The sequence below is a fragment of the Lolium perenne genome, chromosome 7, assembly GCF_019359855.2.
Source record: "Lolium perenne isolate Kyuss_39 chromosome 7, Kyuss_2.0, whole genome shotgun sequence".
In the NCBI taxonomy this organism is placed as follows: domain Eukaryota; kingdom Viridiplantae; phylum Streptophyta; class Magnoliopsida; order Poales; family Poaceae; genus Lolium; species Lolium perenne.
The window spans coordinates 74,465,476-74,476,232 of NC_067250.2; the positions used below are offsets into that span (position 1 = coordinate 74,465,476).

At 40.7% G+C, this 10,757-nt stretch overlaps 1 protein-coding gene across 1 annotated transcript; it reads left to right on the top strand.

Moving 5' to 3' along the window:
- Positions 1-4,266: 4,266 nt before the first annotated feature.
- Positions 4,267-5,437, top strand: LOC127317042 (probable serine acetyltransferase 1). Its single transcript, XM_051347575.2, has one exon. The coding sequence runs from the start codon at positions 4,302-4,304 to the stop codon at positions 5,217-5,219; it is 918 nt and encodes a 305-aa protein (XP_051203535.1). The 5' UTR covers positions 4,267-4,301; the 3' UTR covers positions 5,220-5,437.
- The last annotated feature ends 5,320 nt before the right edge of the window (positions 5,438-10,757 follow it).

Genomic DNA, 10,757 nt, shown 5'->3' on the forward strand with positions numbered 1-10,757 from the left:
GCAGGTGACCAGGCAACAGAGCAGCCCGTGGTGTTTTCACGTGCTGGAAGATGGAGGCACAGGAGGTCTCCTTCGGTTCAGGTAACACAGGTTGGGCTTCTTCTCTTTCTTTTCTATTATTTCCAAATCCTCTCTTATTTTATTTATTATTTGAAAACAAATTTGGAATGTGAAATCAAAGACAGAGATTGGTAAATAGCTTTTATCCAATGTTGTTTTATATGTAACCAAAACAAAACCATTTTCCTCATTACAAAAATACTTATTTTATTGATTAATTATAAAACAGAAAATATAGGAGAGGAGGTTTAATAGTAACCTCTAAGAATGGAGTTTTTGGCATGACCCTTTTTGAAAGGTAAGGCAAGTATTAGGAATAGGATAGGTAGGCTTGAAGGTTGGAACATCTCAAGTGAGATGGAGGTAAAACAAAGAGAGAGAGAAATCAACACATCAAAGATGAAAGGCAAAATAAATCCAAATGCAATTTTTGTAAGAACCAAAAGTGACATGATGAGATGCATGAATGCAAGATGATGCACAAACTTGCAAAAATAAAAGGGTAGCTCACTTGGGATGTTACAGCTCCTCTGGTCCAACGTGGGGTGAATGGGAGTAACTAAGATCACTCCTTTTGCAGCGCTGGTCGATACACTTACACTTTTCATGTCACAGTTGTTTGCATCCGTGGATTCACAGAGGATGCACGGGCCAAGTAGCTAATAATGACTTGATGAGCAACATTGGTTTAATCATTTGCATTTTCTGCAAGTATAATTGGACCACTGACTTAATCTACATGATCTGATCTAAGGTAAACGACGTCTTCAGTCCAGTTACATGCTTATTTCAGTACAAGAATTTGTTTGGTTGACCATTTGTAAAATATAACAAGTCCTATAATTTTTTCTAAAATACAACAAACTTATTAGGTAAGACATCTTTGGTCCAATTATCTATTTGTTCAAGTAATTATCATATATAGATGTGTAATTTTTTTAACTTGCGCCCACAGGTTAAAGTTATTCAATGATCATTAGAGTGGCCAGAAATGTTACAGGCATACAATGGATGGTAAACTGCAGTGTATTTTGTGTTTTTAAACCAGGGGGCGAAATTACTTCCATTGGTGAATACATTGGGTGAAATGTTGAAATTATTGTATATCTTCACTTCAGCTCTTAATGGCATGCCATCTATTGTCAGCATGCAATTATAGGAGTTTCACAATGGGCTTCGAGATGGGTGGAGCTATGCGAATTGGGCTTACCTCCAAATATTTATATTGGTTTCGTATTGAAATGGAGCATGGTTTACCACGCCCAAGAAGGTACGGAGGAGCGTGAGAGACGGGTAATTTACGGCGACCTTCACCTACTCATGTATTGCGCTTTTTGTCTGCTTGTGTATTTCACATCAAACATAATGTGTTTTAAAAAATGAATCTCGTTCCCTTTGCGGGAAAAATAGATCATGAGGTTATTACAGATTTATGCATGATAATTGATATCGTGTTAAGACATTGATATTGTCACCTCCATTTGAATTGCTTGTAAACTAGGATCTGGGAAGCCGACAGGAAAATTGCTTTAAGCAATATGTGTATGCACCCGATTGAAACGTCTATGGTCTACCTTCCCTTTCACTTATTTATCGATCTTGGCTTTGTCAAAGTCGCGTACAGTGGAGGTAGATGTATTTTGGTAGTGGTGGCTAGAGAGAGCGCGCAAAAGAAATTTGTTCAGTTCATAGCTATAGGTGGTGAAAAGGTAAATGTGTGTTGCACTCGTTGCATTTCAAAAAATGGAATCAACTTTCAAAAAAGTAAAAAGAACATATATGCCATGTACACACAACGGGCAGCCATTTAGCTATTATTTTTAAAAAGCAGATGTTTCTCTCTGTTATTTTCTTTCAAAGAGAGGGGACACTATATATGTTGTCGTACTGTTATTTCTGTAAGTTTGCAAACAGTGTGAATTACACTGCCAATTAGATGTAAGATGTCAGTTGTATATATGTTACACTCAGATATATATCTTTTTTACTTTTCCGAATGAGAGAAATCTGTAATCCTAAGTTATGTGATCAAACTAGCTGACGCATATTGGTACTAATTCATTCAGATAGTCTACAGATTAATTGCTCCGGTTTGCCTGAATGTGTAAGGTTTCATCTTTCATAGTACGAATTATTGTTGTTAATTCATTCAGATAGTCATGGATTAATTTATATGGTTTGCCTAAAGCTGTAACGTTTCACCTATCAGATTAGGAATTGTGTTGGTGTTTTGTTGGCCAAACCTGAGAAAATAAATTATATATATTAATCATTCACCAATGAATGTATCCAGCAGATGGTGAATATAATTGTGTCGGCAAGACTGCAACACTTATTTTCAGAAACTTCACAGTACCCATTTCAAAACTTCTTTGTATTTCTTCCTTCATAAGTAGATATTATGAATACACTATAAGAAGATATAATTTTCTTTGTTTTATCGTACCAAAAATTCCATACACGGTATTTTAAATATGAGTAAGAACATACCTTTCGTAGTATCTACTAGAGGCAACATATTTACTTTTTGTGCTGGTGAGGTTTGAAGCGCCCTGGGCATTGGAATTTCCTCAACTGAGGTAACATTTGTTATCATGAGAGGAGGGTGTTTGTCCTCTCTAAAGCTTCGTATTGTTGCATAATTGGTATGCTCATTTTTTTTAACAACTCTGTTGCACAATTGGTATCAGAACATGCATTCACACAAAGGCACGGCCAATTACACTATGTGATATTAATTTGAAACTATTCTATATTTTCTAGAATACAATTAGTGGCAAATCATATTAATTCCTGTTTTCAGAAGTGTGATCTTACAATAAGCTCGCCGAAGATCTACTTATAACTTTAAATATTTTGAAAACATGCATGCTATACTACTTGTTAGAAAATTTTAAACTGTCTATATTAATGTAATTATATAAATACTCCATTTTTCTTCTTTTTTCTTGACTACAATACTATATCACAGCAGAAACCACGAAGATCAAACTCTTATCCCCTAAATAAGTACCTATTACAACTTTTTGACCATGCACACATCTCTCTAACTTAAATTTCAATTTTTTATCTTGATATAAACATCAAACTATTCATATGGACATAATTGTAGAACCACTCTATATTTTTCTGCCACTTATACAAAGATCTGGTACATGCTTTAGATTGGTCTTGCAGACAGTTTAAGACATGTTCTGTATTGGAGTATCACGCTCGCAGTGTACTCTTGATCGTTGGCCTGGATTATCTAGCAGAAAAAGTTGCACGAGATAAGCATTTCAGCAATATGTTGGAATATTATGCACGGACCAAACTAATGACGTACCGTGGAGTCATATCTCATATGTGTAATTTATTCCGACTGCTTAAACAAAGTTCTTTTTTTAATATATGATATATTATTGCTGAAAAGTGTTAAGTGCATGAATTGTTGGCCGCAAATAGGCAAGAACCAAAACTAGCCTATTGTGAACGTACATCATACCATGCATTTCTTTCATTATTTTGTCATTCGTATAAGGTATATGTGCCATCTTCTGGCTTGTATAATTTGTCAATTTATATTGCCATGCCAAATTTATGTATGCTTGAGAAACAAGGTTGAGCAGTTTAAGGTTACACCATCAAAACCTAACCAAATATCTTTTAAATCTCGTTGATCAATACCAACGTCACTAGCGCAACGAAGTGCATATATCCTCCTAGACTTTGAATCAACCAATGGTTTTACAAAGACATAACGAATTGACCTTTTGACTTCTATGCAATTCCTCTTAATTACACTTCAAGTGAAGTTGAATCTTAATTCTTTTGGAATGCTATATGTGATAAAATTTCTACACTATAAATTTGCATTATGTTAACATGTGTGATAAAAGAAAGATGAGGGACCGTAGCAACGCACGGGCATTCAATAGTTTAGGTATAATAACAATTAGACCGCATACCGATCTAAACGAAACCGCGTGAAACTGCTGACTTTACCCTGGTGTTGAGAAACCGTTGGAGACCACCTAAACCAGGAATGCACAGGATTACTTTAGATATACAACATCACACTTGACACATTTAGTACTTATTAAGAAAAATGCTTAGATACAATGCATTGCATTGCGGTTGCCCTTAGGTTGGGATGTAAGCTTCGGTTGGCTGGTCCATAAAAAAATGGCAGGTCAACGACGCGGGACGTGTCTGCACGCAGCCCCCGCCTATACATCCCTTCCGTGGACGGCGACAGAGTCATGGAGCCCTCACACGCCGCCGGTCCAGACACCCAAGAGGCGACGACAATGACGGCAGGGCAGCAGCTCCGCCACGCCCCTCCGTCCCTCCACCCCGACGTCGTACCGGCCTACGCGCCACCGGAGTCGGACAGCGACGAGTCGTGGGTCTGGTCCCAGATCAAGGCCGAGGCGCGCCGCGACGCCGACGACGAGCCGGCGCTCGCGTCCTTCCTCTACGCTACCGTGCTCTCCCACCCCTCGCTTGAGCGCTCCCTCGCCTTCCACCTCGCCAACAAGCTCTGCTCCTCCACCCTCGTCTCCACGCTCCTCTACGACCTCTTCGTCGGCTCCCTCGCCGCGCACCCCACCATCCGCGCCGCTGCCGTCGCCGACCTCCTCGCCGTGCGCTCCCGGGACCCTGCCTGCGCCGGCTTCTCCCACTGCCTCCTCAACTACAAGGGCTTCCTCGCCGTCCAGGCCCACCGCGTCGCGCACGTCCTCTGGGCGCAGAACCGCCGCGCCCTCGCGCTCGCGCTCCAGTCCCGGGTTGCCGAGGTCTTCGCCGTCGACATCCACCCGGCCGCCACCATCGGCAAGGGCATACTCCTGGACGCCGCCGTCATCGGCGAGACCGCCGTCGTCGGTGACAACGTCTCCATCCTCCACCACGTCACCTTGGGCGGGACCGGAAATGCGGTGGGCGACAGGCACCCAAAGATCGGAGACGGAGTTTTGATTGGCGCCGGGGCGACGATACTTGGCAACGTCCTGATTGGCGCCAGCGCCAAGATCGGTGCTGGGTCCGTGGTGCTCATCGATGTGCCCGCGACGAGCACGGCCGTGGGGAACCCCGCGAGGCTCATTGACGATGACATTCCGGGGGAGTCCATGGACCATACCTCCTTCATACAGCAGTGGTCGAACTACACCATCTGAACCTCTGGCTTCCTCTGTGACTTGTAATATTAATGCCTCATCACCTCCCTTTCGTTTGGATCGTCAACTGGTTCTGCTGCTAGCCGCATGCAATGTTCTTCTTATTAATTATGTCTGCCTGTAAGATCTGCCTGGCAGATTGTACATCGCCGTGCTCGACTCCCCGCCAAATGTATTGCACTATATGTTCACCATGTACTACCTGGAACTTTTGTGAAGATGCTCTGTTGTGAAATGTTATACCAATTACAAAAACTAGTTAAAATTAAATATATAATATATAATTATTTTGATACAGAATATAATTCTAAAAAAATCACAAAAATACTCCGTGAGTTCTAGTTTAAGGTGTACTCGTGCACATCATGCTTGCTGGATCATTGCCGACTAGGAGAAATTTAGTATGCGAGAAACCAAATGTGAAATCTCGCTTACGCAATCTTCGAGCATCTATGTTATTTCATCAAGCAAAATTCTCCTTTGTTACTATGAATGACGGTGACTGTTTGATTCCTAGGTAAGCTCTGCATACTTTTAAAGTTGACAATACATTATATTTATTTTTTATAATGCTTGACCTATAGTGAATTTCTGAATAAGAGGACCCACACAAAACTATGAATAAGAAAGATGGAGAAATTAATATACTTCGGTCATGTGGAGGATACTTAGTTTGAGCAATGTGTCAATGAGAAGAATGCCCAAGTTAATCTATTCATCTAGCTAGGTCAATATTGTTAATATGGAAAATGAATAAATATTTACGCTTATAGTCAGCAAAGTATCGGTTTACCAATTGAAAGATTTCCATAGTATACAAAGTCAATATTCCTTTAAGGTGTTGCTGAAATAAAACGGAAGCAAGAATGGGTTCTTATCAGCCAATGTATGTTTCCAGATACTTCAAGCCATTTTTTTGACACATGCGAATTGCCAAAGAATTACTCATTGAAAACTCCAGTAAAAATATTCCCTTATTTTTCTTATGAATCTTACTAACATGATTAAGTAAAACCAAAATATGTTGCTCCTATAGAAAGTTAACCCGTAAAACCTAGACTGGTTCCTCTCTAAAATCCTAAATAGGACAAGAGTACGAAAGTTCATTAGGAGCTCTGAACAAGTTCAATCATTTGGCCATCATCAATCTCGAGGCTCAGGTACAGGGAGCTTTTAGCTGGTTTTACAGTGCTCTAGATTTCTCATTTTCAATAAAAGGCAGAGGGTCTACTCCGGACCAAATGGTCATGAACATCTGAAATTTATTTCTCTAAACCTGTTCAGAATAAATGAAGAAGGACACTTTTGTCAACATCAAGCAATGCAATAAGAAACTGTAAAACTCTAGCCCATGTCAAATGGACATTGATTTTTAGGAAACGATAACATACTTAGTCTGACAGGGGCCAAACTCTTGGCTCCTGGTAGGACCGCACTGAGATCCATATGCCAGAATCTTAGTTTACTTTTTTATCTCTTTTCACCTCGTTCTTGTTTTGACTTCCTTTTATTTCTGTTGGGTTTTATATCTAGCATGGGCTTGGAATTTTTGTTGTTGTCGTTGGTGGTGGTGGTGTTGTTGCTGCTGTTGACTTGATGTGAGATGGTCTCTACTGAATCTCTGGCCAAAAAATGCAGTAAGTATGTGGATTACATCATATTAGCTTTCCAGTAAATATTGATTCTCCTTCGCGCTTCACTACAACACCTTTCCTATAAACTTACAGCCCTCTGATTGGAGACCGAAAAGTTATTCATTTGAAGCCCAACGGCTCTAATGTGACTTTTCTGCTAATGTGACTTTTCTGTATTGTTTCTTGGGAGCAGAATTTCTCCATGGCCCATATTTGTATGTTGTGATTACTTCTTCCACGTACATTTGCAAGGTAACTTTTCTATTGTGATCTAAATTCATATACTAAAGGGAGGCTAACTTCTGACGAGCGGAGCGAGGCCCGTTGCCGGTAGACTTGGGCCAAAGTATAGCGAGTCTAAAGTTAGCCCATACGTGCCCTGCAGGGAAGCATGCGGAAGGGGGTTACGGATCGATGTCACCGCCTATATATACTTCATGTAAGCCATCGGCTAGGGTTTATCAGATTATAAGATAACCACCGACGTTTGTAAATACTCCCCGATATAGTGAAGTATTTGCTGGCTGACGCCCGTGGTTTTTCCTCTTCTATGTTAGAAGGGGTTTTCCACGTTAAATCTTGTGTCTCCGCTGCGTTTTTTTATCGTTCTTCGTTATTTGCTTGTTGCTTTTATAACAAGTGGTATCAGAGTCCGTGTTTCAATCTAGGTTTGCGACATGTCTTCCTTGAAGTTCAATCTACCGCAACTGGATTACACCACGAGATTTTCTCTGTGGCAAGTGAAGATGAGGGCGATCCTCGCCCAAACTTCTGATCTAGATGAAGCTCTTGAAGGACTCGACAAGTCTGATGCAAAGACTTGGACCGATGATGAAAATCGGAAAGACCGTAAGGCTTTGTCCCCGATTCAACTTCATCTATCCAATAATTTTTTGCAGGAAGTGCTGGCTGATAAAACTGCAGCAGCGATGTTGTTGAAACTGGAATCGATAGCATGTCTAAAGATCTAACCAGTAAGATGCACGTGAAGATGAAGTTGTTCTCGCACAAGTTGCAAGAAGGTGCGTCAATGATGACTCACCTATTGATCTTTAGAAATATCGTTTATGATCTGCTGTCCATGGAGGTAAAGTATGAAGATGAGGATCTCGCTCTTCTACTGTTAGTCACATTGCCTAATTCTTTTACGAATTTTCGATACACCATACTATATAGCCATGATGAACTAACCCTTGCCGAAGTTTATGAGGCCCTCCAGCAGAGGGAAAAGATGAAATCTATGGTGCAGGCAGAGGGTTTGTCATCTAAGGCACTACAGGTCCGAGGCAGGATCGAGCACAGAAAAAAAACTACAATAGAGATAAGAGCAAGACCGATATAGGTTGCTCAAAGTCCAAGGGACGAGACAGTAAGTTCTGCAAGTACTGCAAGAAAACTAACCACAATATTGATGATTGTTGGAAGCTGCAGAATAAGGAGAAAAGAAATGGTACTTACCAACCGAAAACAAATCTGATGGTGATGGTAAGGCTACTGTTGTTTCCAGTGATACTTCGGATGGTGATTGCCAAGTAGTGTTTACTAGTTGTGTTTCTCGCAATAATGAGTGGATCCTTGATTCTGCATGTTCATTTCATATTTTTTTGTAACAAAGACTGGTTCAGTTCTTATGAGATTGTGCAGAGTGGAGATGTTGTGCGTATGGGAGATAACAACCCACGTGAGATCGTAAGCATTGGCTCCGGTCAGATCAAGATGCATGATGGCATGACATGCACACTAATGGATGTGAGACACATACCTGGTATGGCCAGAATTCTGATCTCTCTCAGTACCCTTGATGTTGAAGGGTACAAACACTCCGGTTCTCGCGGAGTTCTGAAGGTATCAAAAGATTCTCTCGTTCACATGATTGGAGATATGAATTCTGTGAAATTATATGTTTTTAGAAGTAGCAATTTGCCTGGTATTGCTGTTGTTGTTATTCCTGATGAACCTGGTAAAACTAATCTGTGGAATATGTGTCTTGGACATGAGTGAACATTGCATGTCAGAATTGCATTGGAGAGACCTGCTAGATGGCTGCAACTTGAGTAAGTTTGAGTTCAGTGAGCACTGCATTTTTTGTAAGCATAAAAGAGTTAAATTCAATGCTTTCGTTCATACCACTAAACGGATTTTAGATTATGTGCATGCTGATGTGTGGGGACCTTCCCGCAAGACTTCTCTTGGTAGTGCAAATTACATGCTTACTATCATAGATGATTATTCCAGAAAAGTGTGGCCTTTCTTTCTGAAACATAAATCTGATGTATTTGATGCTTTTAGAAAGTGAAAAGTTATGGTAGAGAAGCAAACAAAAAAGAAAGTTAAATTGTTTGTACTGACAATGGCATGGAGTTATGTTCTACTATTTTCAATGATTACTGCAACGACGAAGGCATTGTCAGGCACCACATCATCCCTTGCACTCCTCGGCGGAATGCTATGGCGGAGAAGATCGATGAACAGAACCATCATCTCCAAGGCTCGCTACATGTTGTGTAATGATGGTTTGCATAGACGTTTTTGGGCTGAAGCAGCCTCCGCCGCTTGTTACTTGATAAACAGGTCACCTTGCATTCTGCTTGATAAGAAAACTCCTATTGATGTATGGTCTTGTTCACCTGCTGATTATTCACAGTTGAGAGTTTTTAGTTGCACTGCTTATGCACATGTTGATAAGGAAAGCTAGAGCCCAGGGCTGTTAAGTGTGTGTTTCTTGGTTATGGATCAGGAGTTAAGGAATATAAGTTATGGAATCCAGAAACTAAGAAAGTTTTGCATAGCAAGAATTTTGTCAATGAGGTTGTCATGTTTTATAAGAGTTCATCTACATATGCTTCTGATGCTATTGATTTTTTTTTTATATTTCTGATGATGAGCAACAGAGGATTAGCATGCAGGTGGAGCACGTGGAGGAGAAAGAAAATGATGTTGCTGAGAACACTATTGTTCAACACTCACCACCTATTTTGCAGCAAACAAATAGTTCCATTGATGCTGATAGACCGAGATGTATGATAACCCACAAGTATAGGGGATCGCGTGTAGCCTTTTCGATAAGTAAGAGTGTCGAACCCAACGAGGAGCTAAAGGTAGGATAAACATTCTCTCAAGTTCTATCAACCACTGATACAACTCTACACACACTAAGCATTTGCAATATCTAGGAAATAAAACTAGAGCGATAACGGGTATGAGAGGTGACTTTGCAGAACAATAAAATACACGGAATAAATGTTAGTGCTGCAGCAATAAAACAAACTAAACTAACAGTACCATGAGTGTGGAAAGGCGGTGGTAATAGTGGTGGCTTTGTCCAAGATCAATTAGTGAAGATCTTGGGTTCAATGTCTTCGATGCAGCTTTCTATGTAGGAGAGGCTAAATATACATGCTCTCCCTCCGGGATTACAAGTACTATATGATTGGCTTGCTAGCAAACATCCGTAAATACTAGCAAGCATTAAGGTTTCCCCAACCATAGCCTTAAGTAAATGGTCCTCTTACTCCCATACATGCAACTATCTGGTTCGCGTCCTTAGGTTTCTGTCACTCCGGCAGAACTTCCCCCTTCTAGTATACAAGTACTACCAACCCTATGGTGCTTGATCCATGCGCGCACAAATATAATGGGTACCAAGGACGGTAACATATCAACATACAACTCTAATGAACCAAAGAGAAACAACCAATCAATCAAAGAACAAATAAACTATGGCAACATGATATAGATCATAGGATTATAACTTATAGCATTAAACACCATGTTTACATAGGCGGTACAGAGGTTTGTGAGAGGATGGACCACTGAATACAATGAGGAGTTGGTGATGGAGATGGCGGTGAAGACGTTGGAGGGCTCAGCGAGGAGCGCCGAGAGGCGGAGGCGTGGGCGGCGC

Excerpts from the sequence above, each read along its gene's own strand:
- LOC127317042 (XM_051347575.2), top strand. The coding sequence starts at position 4,302 with ATGGAGCCCTCACACGCCGCCGGTCCAGACACCCAAGAGGCGACGACA.